The sequence below is a fragment of the Ictidomys tridecemlineatus genome, chromosome 1 (assembly GCF_052094955.1).
Source record: "Ictidomys tridecemlineatus isolate mIctTri1 chromosome 1, mIctTri1.hap1, whole genome shotgun sequence".
In the NCBI taxonomy this organism is placed as follows: domain Eukaryota; kingdom Metazoa; phylum Chordata; class Mammalia; order Rodentia; family Sciuridae; genus Ictidomys; species Ictidomys tridecemlineatus.
This window is the reverse complement of record NC_135477.1, coordinates 27,623,467-27,648,037: the sequence shown is the minus strand read 5'-3', so window position 1 is coordinate 27,648,037 and position 24,571 is coordinate 27,623,467. Positions and strand designations below refer to the sequence as shown.

Here is a 24,571-nt window from a genome sequence, read left to right as displayed (position 1 = left end):
TAAACAACTCTCAATGCTCTTTTTTTCCTGTTGCATGTTCCTTTCCAATTTGAGAATCTTTTCCATTCTTCCTGTCCTCATTCATCCTCCCTTTCTTTCCTTCCTTCCTTTTTTCCTTCTTTTTGTGTATTGACAGGGCCATATTCTATGTCAGGCCTGTGCTTGGCACTGGGGATACAGTGTGGACCAGACAGACATCCTTCCTGCCTTCCTGGGGCTTGCAGCCTAAGAGGGAGAGGGTCACTAACCAACAAACTGCGATACGTAGTTTGAAGAAAGTATATGGAACTCTGAGAATATAATGGGGGTACTGAACTGGTCTTGTGGGTGAGGGTTGATTCTCCCTCCCTAAGTCTGAACTCGAAAGGGTGGTGAGAAGGAGTTTGTCAGATCAAGAGCTCTCCAGAAGAGAGCAGACATGCTTTGAGGAAGGAAGGCCAGTGTGAGTGCCATGTTGGATTCCTGGGCTGTGGTATATCCATTAGGAATAGTGCTTCTCCACCAACCAAACTTCCTTCTCCCCTCTGTGACCGTCTAGGCAGTTCAGTTCTGTAACATTACCCACACCTGGTCTCTAGCAGACAGACAGAGATGTAAATGTGGGAACATGAAGAGGGGAGAGGCCCTGGTGAAAAGGCTGATCCAAGGCAGCCTGGGGTACACACAAGGACAGCCAGAAAGGGGAAATCATTCCCTGTTTGACCTAGGATAACTTCTCTGAGGAAGTAGAATTTCAGTTTGGCCTTTAAAGGAGAGGGACCGTGATCAGCAATTATGAAGGGAAAGAGCGTTCCAGCTGAGGCAGGAGTCTGAGCTGGAAAAATAAAGGCAGAGTGGAGCCGACACTATATTTGAATGCTGGTAAAGCAATTATCATAATGTTGCTTTTCTTCCAGCAAAATGTGGAACCAAGCAGAATGAAGTACTTGTCGAACATAATTTTTATTCCCTTCAAGTGCCAAAGCATTTTTGGTAGTGCTATTTCTGAAATGTTTTATACCCATTCCTGCTTTCCTTAATAAAGGACCCTAAATATAACTTCATCTTTTCTTAATGACACAGGATCATGGTCATGAGAATGTAGTTATTTTATGCTGTATTGTAAAGCAGTTCTCTGTCCACTTTTTAACCTTTTCTGTCCTCAATCAGCTGTTCTGTCTGCATTTGCCTCGGGCAAATCCTTGCCTCAACATACTCTTCAGTGGCCACTTTGTCCATCTCACTTATGAGTTCTATTTTACTGAGAAATCAAGTAAGCATACACGTTGAGAATTATGTACCTGGTATACAGTAAGCTTCAATAAATGGTGATTGAATGAATGATTACTTAGGCTTTGATTGGAAGCATAAGGCATGAAGTTTGAGGGAGAGACCTGGGACAGTTCCTTCTGGGACCAGATTCAAAGCGGTGCAGAGTCAGACCTCCAGATAATGGGTCGTTAGTCTGCTATTTTTGCAGTGTTGCTTAGCAAGCCAAATTGCCAACTGGCTTAGACTCTAGTGACTAACAACTATATTTTCATGCCCTAGTGATGTTGGTTACCATGGTTCTCTGGCTGACACAGTTGGCTTTTTTATAATTGCTTTTTAGTAGCTCAAGAATTTTTTTTTTTTTTTTGGTGATAAAGGTGTAAATTACTCCATTTATGAAAAAGTAAAGTGAGACAGTGATGACAAAGTGCAGTTCTTTTTTAATTTTATTTTTAACCAGAGAAAGAGACAGTTTTGTTTTTCCAAGTCAGGGTGGATTGGTAGGATAATATTTTTGTGTTTCTCCTCCTGATTTGGTAGAAATGATCATATAGATTTAAAAAACACACACACACACACACACACACACACACACACACACACACCCCTAGAACTTGTTAGGTTAGCTTTATCTCATCTTATTCCAGAGGAGTTCTTCCATAAACACCGAGGCACTGTTAAAATTCTGATATATGATATATCACACACACACACACACAAAAAAAAACCCACCCTATAAAGCCAAACTGTTTTTATAGCCTGGGACTATTTAGACTTATAAAAGTGTAGAACTTTAGAACCAGAAAAGGAAATTTGGGAAGCATCTGGTCCCAATCTTTACTTCTAAGGAGGAGGAAACTGAGGCCCTGAAAAGACCAATAATCAAAACAGCAACAATTACCCCTCATAGTTACAAAGCCCTCACATTTTCAAAGATCTTTTCAAAAGAGTAACTCATTGTGTACTCAATGTGACTGCAAGAGCAGCATTTTCCACCCCCACTTTGTATGTGAGGCACCTGGGATCCAGACTCCAGTGTCCTGCTGGACATTCATCTGTCCAGGAGATAGAACCAGCACCCTCATCTGTGACTCGCTGCTCCGGTCCATGGAGACACAGGCACAGATGGAGAGTCCTGGAAGCCTGAGTTCTGGCCTCAGTCTCTCTGTTTCCTAGCTGAGTGATTAAGGCAGGTCCCTCTGCCACGGAGGCTGATTTTATTTCTTCTTGAAAGGAAAATCATGATACTCCATTGAAAGTTCACTGTGAAGGGAAAGAGAATTCTGATACAGCATTCCACCATTTGCCTTGTACCTCCCTGATCTAGTTAACTGAATTATAACTAGTTAGTCATGAGTATAACGAATCCTTTTTCTGATCTAACCCATGTAAAACTCACAATATATAAGAAGAAAATAAAATTGAGAGCTTGACTCTGGGTAAGGCCCAGGAGACCACAATTGCATTGTGGTGGGTTCCTTATACTTCTTTATCCTGTCATCAGTTAGAATTAGGTTTCCTCCCCCATCTCTCTATCCTTCCTCAGATAGCTTTTAAGCTTAAAAAAATGACAATATAAATAAATATCATATCCTTACAAATAAAACCATTCAAAACTCTAAGCAGTCCACTAAAATAAAACATCAGTCTAAACATGGGAAAGGTTGGACCTAAAAGCTTTGGAAAGTGGGACTCTGACTCCTTTTGCCCTGCCCATTCAAAGCTCTTTTCATCACTATAAACTCACTTGTGAGTGCTGGGCATTAGTCTGTATGTTTTCCTGTATACTTTATCAGCTGAGCATACCTGGGATTTGGCTTGAAATGTGGAATCCCTATTATGTTAGAACACGCACAGGCTGGGGCTGGGGTTGTGGCTCAGTGGTAGAGCGCTCGCTTAGCATGTGTGAGGCCCTGGGTTCAATCCTTTGCACCACATAAAAATAAAATAAAGATATTGTGTCCACCTACAACTAAAAACTAAATATTTTTTAAAAACGAAAAAAGAATAACATAAAGGAAGAAATATTTATTTTGGTTCATGCTTTCAGGGATTTCAGACCATCCTCGGGTGGCTCCACTGCTGTGACCTGTGATAAGCGGAGCATCCTGGCAGAGAGGGAAAAGAGCGGCTCACTGCATGGTGGCCAGGAAGCAGAGAAAGGGAGAAAGGGGCTGAGGACAAGATGTACCCTTCTAGGGCATGCCTTCAGTGACCTACTTTCTGCAACTAGATCTCATCTCCTAGTTTCCACCACCTCTCAATAATATCATCACATTATTAATCTATCCCTGGGTTAATCCATTGATGACATCAGAGTCCTTGAGCTCCAGTTACTTTCCAAGAATTCCACCTCTGAACATTGCTGCCTTGGGAACCAAGTCTTCAACACATGAGCCCTTGGAGGACATTCCAGATCTAAATCATAGTACCTACCCTTCATACAGTATTCCTGAACTCCATTAGCTATAGTTCCATTCTTCTGGTTATTCAGGTCAAAACTTCTCTTTTCTGTTTCACCCCCTATCCAGCCCTTCCTGTAGGCTCTGCTTTTAAACATGACTAGAGAATCTGACATCTCTCCACTGCCCCTGCAGCCATCTCAGTCCAAGACATCAGTTACCTCACTTTTGGATTATTGCCAGAGCTATATCTATCAGGTCTCTCTGCTTCCTCCTCTGCCTACATTGTGTTTATTTTTAACACAAAAGCTAAAGAGTTTCTTTTAAAACATAAGTCAGACCATCTCACTTTTTTTTTGTAAAGAAAAATAAAAACACAAAGTCCACAGTGGATTTTTCTGACACAATAAAAACCAACACCTTTACAAAGGCCTCTCAGGCTCAGTTACACCTATGCCTGCCCATCCTTCTTGACCTTGTTACCCACCACTGTCCTTTCCCACTCCTTGCCCTTCCATAAACACATCACTTACACTCTGAACTCAGGGCCTTTGCATCTTGTACTACAAAGATGTCAGCAACTTTAGATTGTTATTCAAACATCACCTTTTCTAGGAGTTTGTCCTTGGTCTCCCAAACACCCAAGATGCTCTCATATACTTCTCTCTCTCTCTCTCTCTCTCTCTCTCTCTCTCTCTCTCTCTCTCTCTCTCTCTCTCTCATTGTTCTTCTGTGCTTCGCATTCCCCTTAGCACTGGGCTATTTATCCTACATGTTTATCTGGTTTATCATCTGTCATCTCCACTTGCAAGAGTATTAGTTGCAGGAGAAAAATTATATCACCTACTGTGTTCATGGGTGCATTTTTAGTACCTAGAGGAGTTTTGGGCATGTATTAAGCATCTGATAAATGCTTACTAAGAGAGTTAGAGAAGAAGAATTGGAGAAATGTAGGGATTTTTGCAAAATAGAAGCAAAAGAAAAGAAGATACAAAATGATCCTGTGTTCTGACTGGGGGCAAATAGAAGGTTGGTGGTGTCATTTACTGTAGTGAAGAGGAAGAAGAGTAGAGACAGTGAGTCTCGAACATGAGGTCATAGTTGGTAAGTGATTTTGACAAGATAAGGGGACAGCTCAGGCAAATGGCTAAAATAGGATGAGAGTTCAAAATAGACATTGATGTTGAGTTAGAAATCTAGTTCTTAGGGGAAGGGTGATGGTGACATTCAAAATGATGGGCTCTGCTGAAAGCTTTAATCAAAAGAAAGAGAAGAGCAGGGAATCAAGAGCTGGAGCAGAGGTTTTTACTGCAACAGCTCATTGGAATCACCTAAAGTTTTGAACACCTCATACCAATGCCCCCACCAAGTATAGATCAATAAGATCAGATGACGGTTATTAATAGGTTTGAAAGATTCCCAGGTGATTCTCAATGCAACAGCATTGAGAGTCACTAAGGTAGGGTCTTTAATATATATTTATCTGTGAGGATAAAATAAAGGAATCCACAATGGAAACATAAAAGTAGCTATCATAAGGATAGGAAGAAAATTAAGAAGGTAGTCTAAGCCAGTTCACCTCAACCTCAAATTTGTATAAGAATCACTTGGAGCATTTTCTCATGTACTTGTTGATTGATTGTATGTCCTCCTCTGAGAAGTGTCTGTTCAAGTCCTTGGCCCATTTGTTGATTGGGTTATTTGTTATTTTATTGTCTAATTTTTTGAGTTCTTTGTATACTCTGAATATTAGGGCTCTATCTGAAGTGTGAGGAGTAAAGATTTGTTCCCAGGATGTAAGCTCCCTATTTACCTCTCTTATTGTTTCTTTTGCTGAGAAAAAACTTTTTAATTTGTGTAAGTCCCATTTGTTGATTCTAGATGTTAACTCTTGTGCTATGGGTGTCCTATTGAGGAATTTGGAGCCCGACCCCACAGCATGTAGGTCGTAGCCAACTTTTTCTTCTATCAGATGCCGTGTCTCTGATTTGATATCAAGCTCCTTGATCCATTTTGAGTTAACTTTTGTGCATGGCGAGAGAAAGGGATTCAGTTTCATTTTGTTGCATATGGATTTCCAGTTTTCCCAGCACCATTTGTTGAAGATGCTATCCTTCCTCCATTGCATGCTTTTAGCCCCTTTATCAAATATAAGAAAGTTGTAGTTTTGTGGGTTGGTTTCTGTGTCCTCTATTCTGTACCATTGGTCCACCCGCCTGTTTTGGTACCAGTACCATGCTGTTTTTGTTACTATTGCTCTGTAGTATAGTTTGAAATCTGGAATCGCTATACCACCTGATTCACACTTCCTGCTTAGTATTGTTTTTGCTATTCTGGGTCTTTTATTCTTCCATATGAATTTCATGATTACTTTCTCTATTTCTACAAGAAATGCTGTTGGGATTTTGATTGGCATTGCATTAAACCTATAGAGAACTTTTGGTAATATCGCCATTTTGATGATGTTAGTTCTGCCTATCCATGAACAGGGTATATTTTTCCATCTTCTAAGGTCTTCTTCAATTTCTCTCTTTAGGGTTGTGGGGAAAAGGGTACACTTGTACATTGTTGGTGGGACTGCAAATTGGTGCAGCCAATTTGGAAAGCAGTATGGAGATTTCTTGGAAAGCTGGAAATGGAACCACCATTTGACCCAGCTATCCCCCTTCTCGGTCTATTCCCTAAAGACCTAAAAAGAGCATGCTACAGGGACACTGCTACATCAATGTTCATAGCAGCACAATTCACAATAGCAAGACTGTGGAACCAACCTAGATGCCCTTCAATAGACGAATGGATAAAAAAAAAAATGTGGCATTTATACACAATGGAGTATTACTCTGCATTAAAAAATGACAAAATCATAGAATTTGGTGGGAAATGGATGGCATTAGAGCAGATTATGCTAAGCGAAGCTAGGCAATCCTTAAAAAACAAATGCCAAATGTCTTCTTTGATATAAGGAGAGTAACTAAGAACAGACTAGGGAAGAAGAGCACGAGAAGAAGACCAACATTAAACAAGGAGGAGAGGTGGGAGGGAAAGGGAGAGAGAAGGGAAATTGCATGGAAATGGAAGGAGACCCTCAGGGTTATACAAAATTACATACAAGAGGAAGTGAGGCGAAAGGGATAAATAATACAAGAGGGAGGAATGAATTACAGTAGTGGGGGTAGAGAGAGAAGAGGGGAGGGGAGGGGAGGGGAGGGGGATAGTAGAGGATAGGAAAGGCAGCAGAATACAACAGACGTGAGTATATCAATATGTAAATCAATGGAAGTCTAACTGATGTGATTCTGCAAGCTGTATACAGGGTAAAATGGGAGTTCATTACCCACTTGAATCAAAATGTGAAATATGATATATCAAGAACTATGTAATGTTTTGAACAACCAACAATAAAAAAAAAAAAAGAATCACTTGGAGATCTTTATGAAATGCAGATTCTGGTCCAGGGAGTTAGGTTGGAACCTGAACTGATGCATCTCTCACAGCTCCCAGTAATGAGAATGCTTGTGGTCCAACCATGCTTTGAGTAGCAAGTGTCAAGAGCAGTGCTTCTCAAACTGTAATGTGCATAAGACTCACCTAGAGAACTCAGTATTTCAGCCTGTCTGTGACCTCCTCACCCCCAAGATCCTGATTCAGTAGGTCAGAAATGGGGTCCCAGAACAAGTGCCCAGGTGATGTTCATGCTGCTACTCCAAGGAACACACTTGAAATGATAACAAGTCACAAATCCAAGGTAAGGAAAAAAAGGTACTTGTACTATCTACCAAACAAATCAAAGATGCTGCAGAGACACCAGGAAGAGCATAGCAAAACCACTACACTTTATAAGGTGAAGGTCATAAATGAGGCAGATACCATCAAACGATTTCTGCTTTCCTTAGTTTTCTATTTCTAGGCAATATGCCCTCCTTGCTTCTATATTTTACCTTGGAAACAATTACCTTGCCAAAGTGCTGTAGCTATTTTTGAAAGAGAGGAATCAAATCAATTATTTGATTTTTTTCCCAAGGCATAAGAAATATGATAACAGGGTCCTTGAGAGCTCTCTATGAGATATACCTAACCCATCTAGAGCACATGAGGCTATATTTATTAAAGAGCCTTGAAGGATATTTCAATTTGTTCAAATACAATTTTAAATACAGTGTGATGTTGTTATCACTGCCTGATTTTCTGTATCTTTAAAACAGGCTTTCCAACCTCAGCAGTATTAACATCTGGGCCTGGACAAGTTCTTGTTGGGATAGGGGGAGGCTATAATTTTAGGATGTTTAAGCTCAATCCTGGTTTCTACCAACTAAACACTAGCCGCAAGTTGTGACAACCAAAATTGTCTACAGACATTGCCAAATGTTTCCTGGAGGGTAAAATCACCCCCAGTTGAGAACTACTCTTTAAAAGCAATAATAAAATGTAGTCACCCTTGGGCTAGGGTTGTAGCTCAATGGTAGAGTGCTTCCCAAGCATGTGTGAGGCACTGGCTTCAATTCTCAGAACTGCATTTACATAAATAAAAAATAAAGGTCCATCAATAATTTTTAAAAAATATTTTTAAGAATATAGTCACCCTTCTAAGAAATCTAACTTTGGATAGGTTGATGCTAGATGGAGCTGTGACAGAACTTTACATAGACAGTTACCAGTAACCAGTACTAAGATTCTTGTGGCAACAGGAAAAAAAAACTAGTTTACCTTTTAGTAGTGGGCAATTGCGAAATGTGGCCAACCTCAGACACTCCAAGAGCCTAATAGTGCAGTACTGCAGTGCAGTACCTCAAGCCTCTCTCAAAGGTGCTTGGTATAAAAGTCACAAGAGACCCCTTCCAAAGCCCAGCATTAAAAGTTATCAACTACTTTCTGCCCATGTCTACAAAAATACCATAACCACCCACATCATTTGGGAGAAAGCATTTAATCACTTTGCTGTGACAGCTATCCTTTTTTCTAGAAGTTTCTTTTCTGTCTTTTTGTGAATATTTAACATCCTGTGAGCCTTAACCAGTGCACCTGAGGGGCTAGGATTTACTAGACATCGCAGTACTTATTTCCCTTTCTCATAGATCATAAGACAAATAACTAGAATGACACGAAGCTTACTCATAAGCCAGTGGTTTTTAAACTTTAGCCTGCATCAAAACTACCTGTAAAGCTTATTAAACCACAAATCACTGGGCTGCACCCCCAGAGACTCTGATTCACTAGGCCTCGGATGGGGCCTGGGAATTTTCATTTCTAGCTAGTTCTTCAGTGATGCTATTGCTGCTGGTCCAAGGACCACACTTTGAGAACCATTTCCATAAACCAAAATAATAATAATTCTCAACTTTGACTGTATATCAGAATCACTTGGGGGAAATTTTTAAACCACTCACGCCATGACCCCATCCCAAACCAATGAAATAGGAATTTCTGAGTGTGGGATTCAGTCAGTAAAATGTATGTAAAGCTACACACATGATCCTAATGTACAGCCAGCACTGAGAACCACTGAGCTACATGAAATACATTCCAAAGCATTTGGAGTGCAGAGTCTTACCAGATGGTGCTATTTAGTAGAGGAAAGATGGATCAACGTAAGTATCGCTTAATCCTTGAGAGGTATGACTCAGACCCCTGATGATTCCTTGAGGATTACTTCTCCAGTTCCAACTGAAACCATCCTAACTCTATATTCTAAGCAAGGTTCAAGCCATAGGTGCATATTCTCCACCTTGTGTCTCATTAGGATGTGGGCAGCATTGAAGTATAAATTAGAGAGTGGGAGGAACTAGTCAAGGCTTGAGGGAAGCAAACTCTCAAGGAGGGTTAAGGAGTCCATAGCTGCTAGAAATCAGGAAAAGGCAGCTGTCAGCAAGCCAAGCCATCAGGACACGGCTGGGCTTCTGTGGAGGCTGGATAGTAGGAGTATGTCAGGGATTCAAACTAGATGTCAGAGAGTCTGTAGTTGCTAGTTTAGAACTGGGACACTGGTGATCCCAGAGGAAATGGTGCTTTTTACAACTTAGAGACAGATGTAGCCTTCATTTTTAGGAAGTGCCTTGCCATAAAATCCACTGTTTATCTTTCAACTCAGCCCAAGGTTTCCCATCTATTGGTGTTTGGTGCCACAATAGTATGCTCAAGGGACATATAAAAATGCCCATGAAAAATGCATTCAAGAAGTTTCTATCCAAATAATTACCTCTTGCCTCTGCTCTATCTTAGTGAGATCATAATGTCCATGGACTTAGCATTCTTGACTATTTTAGAACTGGAAAGGTTAATTCTGCCAGGGTCCCATTGCTCTGGACTTGGCTGATGGTGTGCAGAGCAAACCACTTCTCTTAGGTTACTGCTCCATATGTGCAACTCAGGGTGGCTCTGCTGTTCTGCACATGTCATCTTTCTCCCAGAGATGGGCCAAAAGGAACATCCCCTCTCAAGGAAAATGGCCCCCACATGAGAGAGGACCATTTAAGTTGAAAAAGAAGTTGTTTAAGAATATGCATAAGACACATGTGTCTCAGTAGATTCTAGAGCAAGTTGAGAGCCTGGGAATCATTTCTAATTCACACGATGAGGGATGCAGGAAGTTCTCAAGAACATCCTCTCACAAATTCCATGACTCTTCCTCTGTACTCTGTATAAAGCCTCCTGGAAAATTGTGAAGTTCTATATTAATGGTAATGATATTCATCAATATTGGCCTAAAATGTTCACTTGTCTAGAAAGTTGGAGGAAAACAAATTAATGAAATAATATGGAGGCATTTGAAAATTTATGATAGTCCACAAAGGGATGGCTCAACAGGAAAGACCACAGTTCCCATTCGCAGAATCTCATAGGAAGGCAGAAGAGGGAAATAGCTGAAACTTAAGCCACTCAAGTATGCCATTAGGAACTAAGCACCACACTCATCCATGGGAGGGGAAAGAATGTGGGTTAGAAACCAGCATTGACAGGTGGCTTTAATGCAGGCTAAAGTTTGAAAATCAGAAAAAGATAGAAACACTGGGGAAATTAGAGCCCCTACTGCTCCAAATTTGCCCCAGATTGTGAATCTTAAACGCTGCATTCCTGAGAACTGATGAGACCTCTAATAAAAGATAGGAAACTCCTATGCTCAGCCTTACAGCTGTTTGTCCTCAAATTCCCCCCTCCCCTCTGTGGCCAAGCCCTCTTCCCTGTCCATCACTTCCCCTCCACAGAAAAGCAAAACATGTGCCCCCTCCTCCATTTCTGGTCTCCCAATGGCCTAATCTGTGTCCCCTTTTGGTCTCCACATACTAGAACACAAAACAATGATGTATGCTCTCAAGCAATATTTTATACTATACTATTATCCCTAATCAAACCAGATGTGCTCTTTCATTTCAACCTGTTCTCCTTATGAAGCAGTCCCCATAGCTCCCTACAGACTCTGAAGGGAACTGTAAAGGCTAATTGTAAATTATAAGTAGATTACATAGTCATGTTGTCTTGAATATCATATAAATAGGTCCTAAAACTCACACCATAAAATTCAACCTTTTAAAATGCATAATTTATGTTTTTAATCTATTCTTTTTAATTGATTTTTTAAAATGACAGCAGAATGCATTACAATTTTTATTACACATATCCAGCACAATTTTTCATATCTCTGATTGTATATTAAGTATGTTTGCACTAATTCATGTCTTCATACATGTACTTTGGATAATAATGTCTATCGCATTCTACCATCCTTGCTATCCCCCTGCCTCCTCCCCTTCCCTTCCACCCCTCTGCCCTGTCTAGGGTTCGTCTATTCCTCTCATGCTCCCCCTCCCTACCCCACTAAGAGTCAGACTCCTTATATCAGAGAAAACATTCAGCATTTGTTTTCTTGGGATTGGCTAACTTCACTTAGCATTATCTTCTCTAACTCCTTCCATTTACCTGCAAATGCCATGATTTTATTCTCTTTTATTGCTGAGTAAAATTCCATTGTGTATATATGCCACATTTTTTTATCCATTCATCTACTGAAGGGCCTCTAGGTTGGCTCCACAGTTTAGCTATTGTGAATTGTTCTGCTATAAACATTAATGTGACTGTGTCCCTGTAGTATGCTGATTTTAAGTCCTTTGGGTATAGACCCAGGAGAGAGATAGGATAATTGGGTCAAATGGTGGTTCCATTCCCAGATTTCCAAGGAATCTCCATACTGCTTTCCATATTGGCTGCATCAATTTGCAGTCCCACCAGCAATGTATGAATGTGCCTTTTTCCCCACATCCTCTCCAACACTTATTGTTGTCTTCATAATAGCTGACATTCTGACTGGAGTGAAATGATATCTTAGAGTAGTTTTGATTTGCATTTAGTTGTGCAACCATCACTACTAGCTAATTCCAGACATTTCTTCACCTCCCAGAAAACTCTGAAATCATCAGCATCACTCCCTATTCCCTTCTTTCCCCAATTCCTGACAGCCACTAATCTACTTTCTTCCTTTCTAGATTTGCCTATTTTGGAAATTGCACATAAATTGAATCATATAACATGTGGCCTTTTGTGTCTGGCTTCCTTCACTTAGCATAATGTTTTCAAGGTTCACTTATGTTAAAATCTTACCTTATTCTTTTTATGACCAGATAAAAGTCCATTGTGTTCTATTGTATGGCTACACCACATTTCATTTATTTGGGAGCATTTGAGTTGCTTCCACTTTTTAAAATAAGAATAATGCTGCTCTAAAATATTTGTTTGATCCTGTCTTTCTTGCTGCATGCCCTACTACATGTGTTTGTGTGGACATATGTTTCCATTCCTGTAGGAGTGGAATGGCTGAATCATATGGTACTTTTGAGTCTGACATTTTGAAAAACTACCAGAATATCACCAGCAATGACTGAGACTTTCAGTTTTTTCACATGTTCCCCAACATTTGTCATTGGGTGTCTTTTTTATTATAGCCGTCTTCATGGTATAAAGTGGTGTCTCATTCACATTTCAAATTGAATTTCCCTAATGATGATAATGTTAAGCATCTTCTCTAATTACATATCTTTCTTAGAGAAACATCATTTCAAATTATTTGTCAACTTTTCAATTGAGTTGAAAATTGAGATGTATAATCTGGATATAAGTTCTTTATCTATAAATATTTTCTTCTGTTCTATGAGTTTTTCCTTCTTTTCGCTTCCTTGATGGCATCCTTTGGGGTATAGACAAAAATTTTGGTGAAAACATATTTGTCTGTTTTATTTTTCCTTTCTTTGATTGTTCTTTTGTTGTCCTATCTAAGAAACCCATGTTTACTCTACGGTCACAAAGCTTATTCCTGTGTTTTCTTCTGAGAGTTCTATAATTTTCACTTTTACGTGTCTGATCCATTTTGACATGATTTTTGTGTATGATTCCAGGTTCTATTCAGCTTCATTCTTTTGCATGTGGATATTCAGTTACCAGCTATTAATTATTGAGTTCATGGTGTTAAGCATTCCTTCATTTGCATGGACCAGTTGTATATTTTCCTGAAGAAATATCATTTTGAATACTTGGTCACATATATTTTGTGAGAGTCAGGACAAGGTCTTGCTATGTTTCCCAGGCTGGTCTCAATCTCCTGAGCTCAAGTGATCCTTCCACTTTAGCCTCCCAAGTAGCTGGGACTACAGGTACCTGTCATTATGCCTGGCCCTTTGCTGACTTTTTTATGATAACATACCAGGTACTGTTCTTGATTCTGGGAAAACAGAGATAAATAATTCATAGCTGTTGCTCTTCATAGATCTAACCTTTGTGGTGTGGGGAATTAAATAGAAATAGCAAATAACATGGTGAAATAGTGTGTGTATGATGCTGGCCCTGTGCTTGGCCCCTAGAGTAAATGGTGCCTTCTCTGATAATAGTGTTATTAATGGCCATTATTATTATAAACGTTAATCCTAAAGTATGCACGAAGTGTTGTCGAGGAAGGGGTGACTGACTTTTCCATGTCTCCGGATTATGTCACTCACAAACACTTCTGGGGCCCAGGAAGAGGAGGGTTGCAGGGCTTTGAGAGAGGATGGACCTCAGGTGTGTGTATCTTGGAAGCAGCTGGTTTTCTTGCCCTTGTTGAGTGTCATCTCAGAACTTGGCTATGTGATTGCTGATTTCTGTCCCACTCTGTACCTAAGAAGGGACATCCACCTCTATTTGTTCATAGCTCTGTATAGATTTTGAAGGGAATTGTAAAGGCTAATTGTAAATTATGAAATGTTTCTAAATAGATTACATAAGTATGTTGTCTTGTCTTGAATATCATATAAATAGGTCCTAAAAATCTCTATTCCTTGATGACTGACCTCATAAATTATAGAGCAAAGGTGACTTTTTCATGTAAAAATTATAGCACTCTTTGTAAAATAGCAAAAGGTATTAATTTACATAATTCTATCATATGACTCAATCATTACTAATAGTGGGAAGTATTACTAGATTGCATTTGGGCTCCACATTCCAAAAATAACCCATTATAATTTTTTTTGCGGGGGGGGGGCTGCTGGGGATTGAACCTAGGGCCTTGTTCTTGTGAGGCAAGCACTCTACCAACTGAGCTACATCTCCAGCCCAAAAAGATGATTTTAAGAAATTGTTTTTCTACCATATTGGTCATTTGTTTTGTCATCTTCTAGCACATGTTAGCAAAGAAGTGAGAACAGGTGCCATAAGTTTAAGAAAAATGTGTTGGAGAGTTTTTAAGAAACCTTAAACCACACACATTCTAAAAATTAACATAATTTAATTTAAGCTACAAAACACTTTAGTCTGTTTGGGTAGGATCCAGTTGTTTTAAAGGATAATTTTAGAACTGCTGATGCAGGGATTAGATCTTAAACACATAGTATTCTGTCAAAAAAAAATGAAGGTTTTGCTACACATGGTGGTGCATACCTGTAATCCCAGTGGCTCAGGAGGCTGAAGCAGGAGGATTTCAAGTTCAAGACCAGCCTCAGCAACTTAGTAAAGCCCTAGGCAACTTAGGGAGACCCTGTCTCAAAATAAAAAAATAAAAAGGGCTAAAGACATGACTCAATGATTAAGGGCCCCTGGGTTCAATCCCTGGTACAAAAATTAATGTATCTGATTTTTATGTCATTTATCTACCAGCTATGGATTTTCATTCAGTCGTCATCTTAGTTCAGTCCATCAGGCATGTATCAGCTGCCAGATACACGGAGAGATCACACCCTGTTCAAGGGTGTGATTCCTGGTCCTGAAGGAGCTCATGATTTGTAGGAGAGACAGTGTCCAGTGTAGGACACACACATTGCTAGTTACAAGAAGCAGCAAATTTTGATACCTGCTCTCATGAAGTTATCAAAGGCTTAGAAGCACAAAGCAAGCAATGGTTGGTCCAGATTCTGAATGGGGCCAATCTGGAAGAGTTTTCCCAAAGAGCCCCCATGTGATCTGGAGCCTGAAGAGCCAACAGAGATAGGGTCCAGGAAGGCCACCGTGTGAGCACAGAGGTAGAAAAGGTATGCAGGGGAAACTGAAGAAGCGAGGCCACCTGGAACACCTGAAATGATGAAGGGATGTAGTAGGGCATGCAGCAAGAAAGACACGATCAAACCAGTGTGCAGCTTCAATTTGTCTAACTAATGAGTTTGGACTTGATTCTGTACCACTAGGGAGCCATGGAGGATTTTTGTGTAGGACTGTGGCATGATCAGTATAGAAGGAGGTCAAAGACTAAGTTGAAGGTGGGGGAAAAATTAAAGACCATTGTTAGATGATGAAAATATCATCTTTCCAATTTTATTTCATTTAAAAATCCCAAGGAGTGGCTATGTGTTTCAATTTTAATAGTTGATTTTGCATCTGTCAAACTGACTACTTCTCTCCTCTTGTACTTTTAACAGAGTCCAAGCAAGAGCTGATAAAGCATGAACTTCTTTTTTTATTTTTATTTTTTTGCAAGAATAACATCTGAGTCAGTAGGCCAGATTTTCTCCTTAAATATCTCATAGCCAAGAGAAAGAACCAGCACTCAGTTTAACATTTTAGGAACAGGACAAGGAAATGGGTCTATATTACAGAAGAAAGTAGAATTGACATGAAGCAGGACAGTTAGATAAGACTTTAGTCTCTAGGCTAGGACCGAAATCAGTTACCAGGATTGCATTCCAGCTGTGCCTCTCATCAGCTGTGCAACCTTAGGCATGTTACTTAAGTAATCCGTGCCTCAGTTCTTTCATCTGTAAGATACAGGTAACAGTAGTTATCCTCAGGCATTGTTATGAGGATTAAAAAAATTAACATATAGAAAGTGCTCCTGGACCATAATAAGAGCTCAATAAATGTGAAGAGTTGTTATTTCATTGCCAGCTAATAAAAATGAATTTTCTGGCCATGACACATTATAATTTACAAAACTTTTTCACATACCCACTAGGTCTGGAATTGCCTAGCAAAGCATGTCTCAGAACATGCCCCTATCTTTAAGCAACACACAAAGTGTATATTTCTTTAAAAAGTATGAGGTTTGCATTAAAAAGCTTATACATATAAAAGCTTGTACACAAATTTTTGCATACAAAAGCTTGTACACAAATTTTATATTTTAAGGAAGTCCAAGGATGAGTTCAGTCCTCGAATTCTTCAGGCAGCAACTTGGTATCATTTTCTTATGAGGAAAATTCTCTGAAAATGTCCTGGAAACTGAACTATGATTTCATCTGTTCTCTAGGAAAATCTCACCTGGCCATTGTCCAGCGGGTGAATAACGAGGGAGAAGGGGACCCTTTTTATGAGGTGATGGGCATTGTCACACTGGAGGACATCATAGAGGAGATCATCAAGTCAGAGATCCTGGATGAAACTGACCTCTACAGTAAGTTCAGGGCCTTGGCTGTTTCTCCAAGGTCATCTTATTTTCCTCACAATTAGCTTGGTGTGTACAGTGTAAAAGTGTGTCAGGGCAAGCCCCATGCACTGATGTGTGACAGCCACCTCTGCCTGGTGCTGGCACAGCAAGATACCATAGCCTGAGTCAGCCTGAGTCACTCTGGGCATGTGCTAGCAAAGTGTGAATCAGGAGACAACCTCCAGGAACTAGCCTAGACTAGGGAAAGGAGACCTCCCAGCCTTTGGAGACATGGAGTACACAATAAGGTGGCTAGAGCCTTTCTGTCCTTGTTTCTGCCCCGTGTTGTTCCTGTATTGCCTTTTTGTATACTTGGAGGCAGATCCCAGGACCCCTTGGAATTCCATGTACACCAGACCACCAGTGGGACTGCAGTGGAGACTGTTGTGGCATTGCCCTCTCCACACCTGAGCCAAAAACTTAAATGTCCCTTCTTGGATGCTGCTCTTCTCCCGACCCCTTTTGACATCACCACCCTGGGTTCCTCATTGTCCCCGCTCGCCCCTGAAGCAAGTGCCTGCCTGGCTCCTACCCCTACTCTCCTCACCCTCCTACCCTGCCACCTCAGGAACAAAATGGACCCCTCTTTGCAGACACTTATTTGACTTCCAAGCCTTAACAAAGCTCTGCTTGCAAACATTACGAAGGCATGCTTTGTCTCTGGGATGGGAATGTTTTCTAAATCCAGGGAAGTCACTGGGCCAGGAAGTGTTTCCTCCTCAGAATTTCATCTCATGGGACAGCCATCCCTTTCCCGTCAGATATCTCAGTTCAGACCTCTGTCCTTAGTTTGCTAGAAGTAGCCTTTGAGAAATGCTCCCGGGAGGAAAGGCATTGATTCCATATGGTGCAGAAAGGGAACCTCCCCTCTGGATCTAGACGAGATCAAACCTGAAAGCTGGGCCAGGACTTGACAAAATCTAGGGGGAGTGTCACAGTGCCTCCCTCCAGGGACCTGTTTTTTTTTTTGTTGTTGTTGTTTTTTCCTGTGCTGTGCTGGCCAGACTCTTTGAACAGGGATTGAGCTCAGAAATGGCCTCTCCATCCCCATTCCAGCTCCCTTTTCCACCTGTGCCCACACCCTCGCTCTGGAACTCCCAAGTGTCTCAGTAGAGACAATTGTGAAAACATCACATTGGAGTGTTAGTGTCTAAGAGTTGTTTAAATGAGTAAGGTCCTCTCAGTGTATTTGTTTAAACAACTTTAATGTTTCATTTCTAATTAAAGAAATGAAGGGAGAGATCAGAGAAATGCTTCTCTAATGACTAAATATTGAGTGCCATTCTGATGGGGGAGAGGGAGGGATATGTAGGCAAACGTGTCATTCAAATCAGAAGGTCCTGAACCTTGACTTGCTACTCATATGTTGAATGATCCTCTTTCTACAGAAGAGGGTCAGGGATTTTCTACCCTTAAATAAAAAATTCTGGTGCCATTCTTTAAGAACTGTGAAAAGACCGATGAGCCAGGAATATTGTGTTTCTTCGTACATGACCCTGACTTCTTATGTGATCTGGACACCTGCATCTCCACACCTAAGCAAAAGGAGTATTGTTAAAGAAGGGACCCAATGACTACAAAGACCCACACAAGTGGGTGGAAGGGCACTTTCTCCCTTCTAGAAGGAAATTTAAAGAATCCAGAAGAAGCAGGCTCCAAAAGAAGAGGGAGTCAGATTCTGGAGTCCTGTTTCTTGCCCGGGTTCACCCGCTTCCATTTCTACTGCCTCCAGTCCACTTGCACAATAAGTTCCCTGTAGCCTTGTTGTTTTTCAGGTCAAGTTTGGAGAGAGAACCCAGGTCCCTTTCCTGTTCCCCTTAGCACAGGTGAGATAGGCTAGCAGTTTCAAAATGTTTTCAAAGCTCAGGGAAAGCAAGAGAAATGACCAGAAAACATCCCCACTAAATGTACAGCTCTATTTTTTTTTTCAAAGACAACCTTAAAAATTAAGGAAAAAAAACTAAATTGGGGGAAGCAAATTTTCTCAACCTCTAATCACATGCCCAGTATACAGGCTTTTGGAGGCTCCAGGACCTGACTAAGTCTCCTGCATTTATAGATTATGGATCTACTCTGTTTCTTCTCCTTTCTTTTTTATTGTATTTTCCCTGATTTTTTCCCAGTAGAGGGGCTGGGGTTGAAGCATGAGAACTCTGGCTGGTAAGAAAGTGGCATGCCTCTGCTATTGTTCAGAGCATGATTTAAATCAGCAGGAAGATGAACTCAGTTTGGGGGAAAGGAGGGGGTCAGAAGCAGAAATGCCAGGGCCCCACCAACCCCAAGAATGTCGGTCCTTCAGGTTGGTATGACTGTATAAGCGCTTTCGCGTGTGGTCTCCTGTTGATGTTTCATAATAACTACATTAGATAAGTAGAAGTACTATGTTTAAATATGCTTGCCTCCTTGTATAGATTAAAGCAAACAGCATCTCTGGTGCTTAGAGAGGCTGCACAGCTGGTAAGTAGAGGAGCCAGCGCCAGAATCTCGGACTTGGGAACCCCACGCCAGCCTTTTCCCCTTTGCTACTTCTACCACCTAAGAGTAGATCACACTGAGAAGTTGAGAGCCATCTCCCACCTTCTACCCCATGTTGGCCACCCCTCTCCTGGCAAAGAGGCATTGTGATGTCCTAGAACAGAAGACAATAGTTGGCCCTGCAGAAATGTGTGTGGTCCCAAAGGATGTGTCTGTGTCCACTGTGACTCTAAAGATCAATCTAAAGATCTCTAAAGATCAATAATGATTCTGAAATAGTTGAAATCTGTCCCCTGTAACCCTGCAGCTGACAATCGGAAAAAGCAGAGGGTCCCACACCGGGAGAGGAAGCGGCATGACTTCTCCTTATTTAAGCTTTCCGACTCGGAAATCAGAGTGAAGATCTCGCCACAGCTTCTGCTAGCCACGCACCGATTCATGGCCACAGGTAAGACCCCGCCCTGGTCTCCAGCCTAGAGCAGCCCCAGCAGAATCTAGGGTGGGACCAGGCACCACCCACTGTAATACCTCCCAACTTCACCTCCACTTGTGGAGGCACCAAGAAACCACTGTTCTAGGAAGAAGGTTGCCTTCTGCAGGGTGACAGAATGCCTCTCCCTGTCCTGAGGTGAGAAGCTAAAATAAACTCCTTGTGAGGAAGGTAAAAATTGTCTTTGAACTCTCTGACCTTCTCAGCCATACTGAATCAATGTGCTGAACTAGAATGAGCATATCCATATCTTAATTTCAGTGTTTTATTAAGACAGCATGTATTTATTGAGTATACGATGAGTGCTAGCAAAGCACGGTTCCATGTGCTGAAAAGTAGAAAATTTTAAATTAGAGCTTTTTTAAAGTCAGGTTTTCAACATGTGATCCAGTTCTGAATACAGATTTCTTTCAACCACAGGCTCATTTCCCAGAGCAAAGCAGTTCTATCTGTTTAATGTAATCTAATAATATGCTAAAGTATAAATATATAATAATGTCTATTAATAAATAAATGTGATACAATGATGCTTCACATTATTGACATCTTATCATTTAAATAAGTACCTGTCTCTATAAACTTGGGATTACATTGCATTCATCAGACAAATGTCATGCAGATAAGTCAGAATAAATTCTCTGTATTTCATTCTATGTTAGCGTTAAAGTCTTTGTTCTCTATATGGCTTAGTTATCCATGCCCAACTTTAAATAAAAATCAAAGAGAAAATTAATAACAAACTGACAGTTCCAGACTGGTGACCTACTTCTCCTGAGATGCTGTTGCAGAGACACAAGTCCCCAGAGGGCATGAGGAAGGCCCCAAGATGCACACTTGGATTTAGAATCCCTCATCCCCAAGGAATCACAGAAGCCCACCAGCCCAGTGCCCGGGGGTTTGAAGGGGATGTTCTACATGAACTCAGCTGCACCCACTCTGACTCCTCCCAGCTACCACTGCTGAATGGGCAGGGCATGGGAGGGGCTCACTCCTCTCTACCTCCCACTATCTCCTAGAAGTGGAGCCTTTTAAGTCTGTGTACCTTTCGGAGAAGATCCTGCTCCGTCTCCTGAAACATCCCAACGTGATCCAGGAGCTGAAATTTGACGAGAAGAACAAGAAGGCCCCAGAACACTACCTCTACCAGCGCAACCGCCCTGTGGACTACTTTGTGCTGCTCCTACAGGTGAGTAGGAAAGTCAGGGAACTTGTAAGGGCAAGAGGAAGGCATCTGTAGAGCAAAGGGGAATGGCATGCCTTCCTCCATGCCGGGTGCCAAGCCTTGAGAGCAAGGCCACTGGGGAAGTCATTTCTGTGTGACCTACAGGAGGGGCCTAGGCAGAGAAGACTTGTGTCCTGGGAGAGGCGAGATCTTTGACCTTTAGTCTGACCCCTCAGTGATATTTCAGGTGGGACTCAACTTCTGAAACTGCTACCCTGCACAATCCCAGGGATCTCCTTATCTCTGCGTTATCCCTCAAAGTGAAACTGTCTACTGCCTCATAAACTTTAGACAATTCTTATTTAAACCCTTTCCTCTGTCAAGCTGAAATCTCACTGTCTCTGACTTCCACACTGGTCCTCTTTGTGCTCTCTGGAGGCACATGGAACGCATTTGTTGTCTATGCCACATTCAACCTTTGCATCTTCTCCCCCTCAGAGGAGCAGGAAGGGAGAAGATGACTAAGTAAAATAAGTGCAGCATCTTCCCAGTATTCATTCAAGGATGATCACTTTCTGCCCTGGGTCCGGCCTGACTTGAATAAGTGTCAGATGTGGTTCTACTGCAACACTGTTGGTGCCCTGTCCTGGCCCCACCATAGCTCAGTCTCTGATTCTCTGTCTCTTCCCAGCAGAATCATTTGGACCCTAAAAAAAATAATGGTCTTGAGAACTTGATAAAGCTCAATGAACTTAGAAATTACCTCTCTTTGTTGTGGTCCACCTTAGCCTCTCTGCTCTGACACTGTAATTTGCTTCACAAATATCTTTCTAGATAGCCTCAAAAAAAAAAAAAAAAAAAAAAAAAGGACCTTTCTTCTCCAAAAATGGAGTCACGTTCTTCAGTGTTGGCAATTGAGATGAGTCCTGTTACAGTATTTATAAAACATAATACCACATACAACCTTTGTCTTACACTAACCAAAAAAATCTTGGTTCTTATATAAAATGTGAAGGGAACAAAATTTATAGCAAAAGGGTAGGCTCAGAAATTGGAAAGATATGCCTTTAAAATTCCAATGTTGCCATCTTCTAACTAACCTGACTGTTACTTAACTTCTCTGAGCCTCAGAATTGATGCATGTAAACTAGGGATAAAAATGGTATAGATCCCATGAGACTGTGGGGTCAGTTGGAAAAGAATCCATGTTTGCATATAACCCAGTATCAGATCCATCAACATACTATACACTAGCCATAACTATTATCTATAATTCAAAAAGCTTCACACATGATTATATTTTTTTTAGTTGTAGATGAACACAATAAATACCTTTATTTTATTTATTTATTTTTATGTGGTGCTGAGGATTGAACCCGGTGCCTCACACATGGTAGGCAAGTGCTCTAACACTGAGCCACAACCTCAGCCCTATGATTAGATTTTATCTCAGCCAGACTTTTTTTTTTTTTTTAATGGTCTAATCTCAGACTAACCCAGTTGGGGGAATGTTTATTTATGGGGCTCTGACTTTTAGTTGGTTCTTGATCCTGTGTCATGGGAGGGCCATTACTGTATGCAAGGAGAGCTTGGTTATTCATGACTGGGTGCTGCTTTATGAATAATGAAGCAATGAGTTTACTGCGAAGAACTACCAAAGCTGGAGCTGCTGTTTTTGCAGCATAGATCTGGATAGAATTAATATTGCCCTGTGATAAAAACAAAAATCTACTTGTCATCCAAGCCAAAGTCCTTAGGGTCATAATTGATAATAGACCTGGAATTGCTCATACACACAACGCCCTCAGTACCCTCCTTCTTTCTCCAGGGTAAAGTGGAAGTGGAGGTCGGTAAGGAAGGCCTTCGCTTTGAGAATGGAGCCTTTACCTACTATGGTGTCCCAGCCATCATGACTACTGCTTGCTCAGGTATTCCATTTTCCAAGCCATGGCTTGTTGGGGAAGCAATGGAATGTCTTAGAAAAATCATCTAGGCTCAAGTCTTGACTCCTCTTTTGACTCCTGTCGTGGACTCTGGACAAGCCACTCAACTTCCTCGGCTTCAGTTTCCTCTCTGAAAAATGGGCATAAAAATCACTTTTCATTCACTTTGTTCATGCTTAAAAAAAATAAGGAAGGAAAAATGAAGTTGGAAAAAGCAATCACATTATCAAGTGTTGGGGATGGAGAGTGGTATTTCTCAGTGTGAAAGACAAGTTTATTTTGCTTTTTTATACTTGTTTCCTACCTTCCCTTTGCTTGCCTGGTTTTTACAGGGTTAATTGGTAGTGGGGGGTGGAATGGAAGTAGAGATTCCCAGAAGAAGGTGTGTTTTCTGAATGGCCTCTGAAACCCACTGCATCCTTCTGTCCTTAGATAATGACGTGCGGAAGGTTGGAAGTCTGGCTGGATCCTCTGTCTTTCGTATGTATCTCTCAAACCCCTTCCTCGTCCTTCCCATCGTGGTCCTGCCTCAGCCTACTCTGGGGACCTGGACCAAGCACTTTGAGCCTGGGCTGGGCTAACACAAATGCTGGCAGCCTCTTTGTAATACTCTGCCAGGAACACTGCCTCCTGCCAGGTACCCACAGACCACGGGGGCTCAGGTTCTGAGTGTCTGGAATGTTTTCTGTGGCTTCTCTGCTCACATGCAAGTAATGAATGGTGGTAGGGGGTAGGTTTGTGATGGAGGTACCATTTATTGCCACCTGCCAGGCATTGCAGGCGGGTGACTTGTGTGCTTTGGTGGAGGTCAGTCTTTCCTTCTCCGCAAAATGATAATTCGCCCTGGCCTTTATTTGAAAACCTTCATGTGCTATTGTTGTGTCTTGTGATATTTGTCCTCAGTAAAAAGTGACTGTGAGATTTGGGGATGTAAATCTCAGGCTGGTGCAATATGTTGCTTATCTGCTTCTCTCTCCTTGCTCACCACCTCTCAGCTGGTGACAAGGTGGCTACCAGCTGGCCATGCATGCTGCTGGGGCAGGGGGCGGGGGAAGCTGGCACAGGGCTAATGGCTGGTTTGCTCTGTACCTTCTGTGCTGTATCTTCTTGCTGTTTCCTGTGTACAATTATTGCACATGTGTTTAGAGAGCATGGCATTTATTGTAATAGCAATGATTCGGAAAGAATTCTTTCTCTAGATTTCCTTTTGATTCACTGGTCTGAATTTTGCATTGCATTCAGCTGTTAGTGTTTACGATGGCCACTTAAATACCAAATGGGGTGTTTGTTTTCTCTCATCATAACAAAGATTTTGCATATGCCTTCTATTGGGATTTATTAGAGGGTCCCAGAGTTTGATATCATAGTCCCCAAAACACAGAAAGGTAAATGCCATTTTAGAATGAGAGAAACTAAAGAAATGACTGGCTCCAGATTACCCAGCAAGTTGGTGACTTACCTAGATGCATCCTGGTGTCCAGACTAGCTCATGCAGCACGATGAAATACAGATTTTAGATCTATCATGTTCCAGAATGCAATTGCATTGTGGAAACAGTGGAACAATTGGCCATGTAATTTCACTTTCCAGCCCAGCAGATGGCTGAAGTGAAATCTATGTATCTGCCACACCAAAGAACTCGAATTGAAGATCTGTTTTTTAAAAAAGGTACATAATTATACTTATGAAAGCCAACAAATCTCAATCAAGGTTGATGAAGGAAGCAAGTAATCAACATAAGAATGCCAGATGGGTGAGGAACAGGTTGCTTTCTCAAAAGGCGATTTCTACCATCCATCACATTAGGGACTGCTCTTGGAACTCTAATATGTTCCTAGAAATGTTGGTCCTGTTTTTGCTCTTCTATAAGAAAAAAGAGATAGGAACTCTGAGAAAAAAAGAGTTTCATGGGACTTCTCAACCCACCCACCCAATTTAAATGACCTGTCTTTAAGAAAACAAATTTAAAAAGTCCTC

At 41.2% G+C, this 24,571-nt stretch overlaps 1 protein-coding gene across 5 annotated transcripts in view; it reads left to right on the top strand.

Annotated features, from left to right (window-relative positions):
• Positions 1 to 24,571, top strand: part of Cnnm1 (cyclin and CBS domain divalent metal cation transport mediator 1) — a 54,786-nt gene that overhangs the window by 9,297 nt on the left and 20,918 nt on the right. For 4 of the 5 annotated variants that reach the window (XM_021733192.3, XM_005335240.5, XM_005335239.4 and 1 more), the window contains exons 2-6: positions 16,348 to 16,491; positions 19,307 to 19,447; positions 20,506 to 20,675; positions 22,480 to 22,579; positions 23,027 to 23,074. In XM_021733192.3, coding sequence (XP_021588867.1) covers positions 16,348 to 16,491; positions 19,307 to 19,447; positions 20,506 to 20,675; positions 22,480 to 22,579; positions 23,027 to 23,074 — 603 coding nt within the window. The remainder of the gene's footprint in view (positions 1 to 16,347; positions 16,492 to 19,306; positions 19,448 to 20,505; positions 20,676 to 22,479; positions 22,580 to 23,026; positions 23,075 to 24,571) is intronic. The other variant, XM_021733191.3, reaches the window with a different exon arrangement.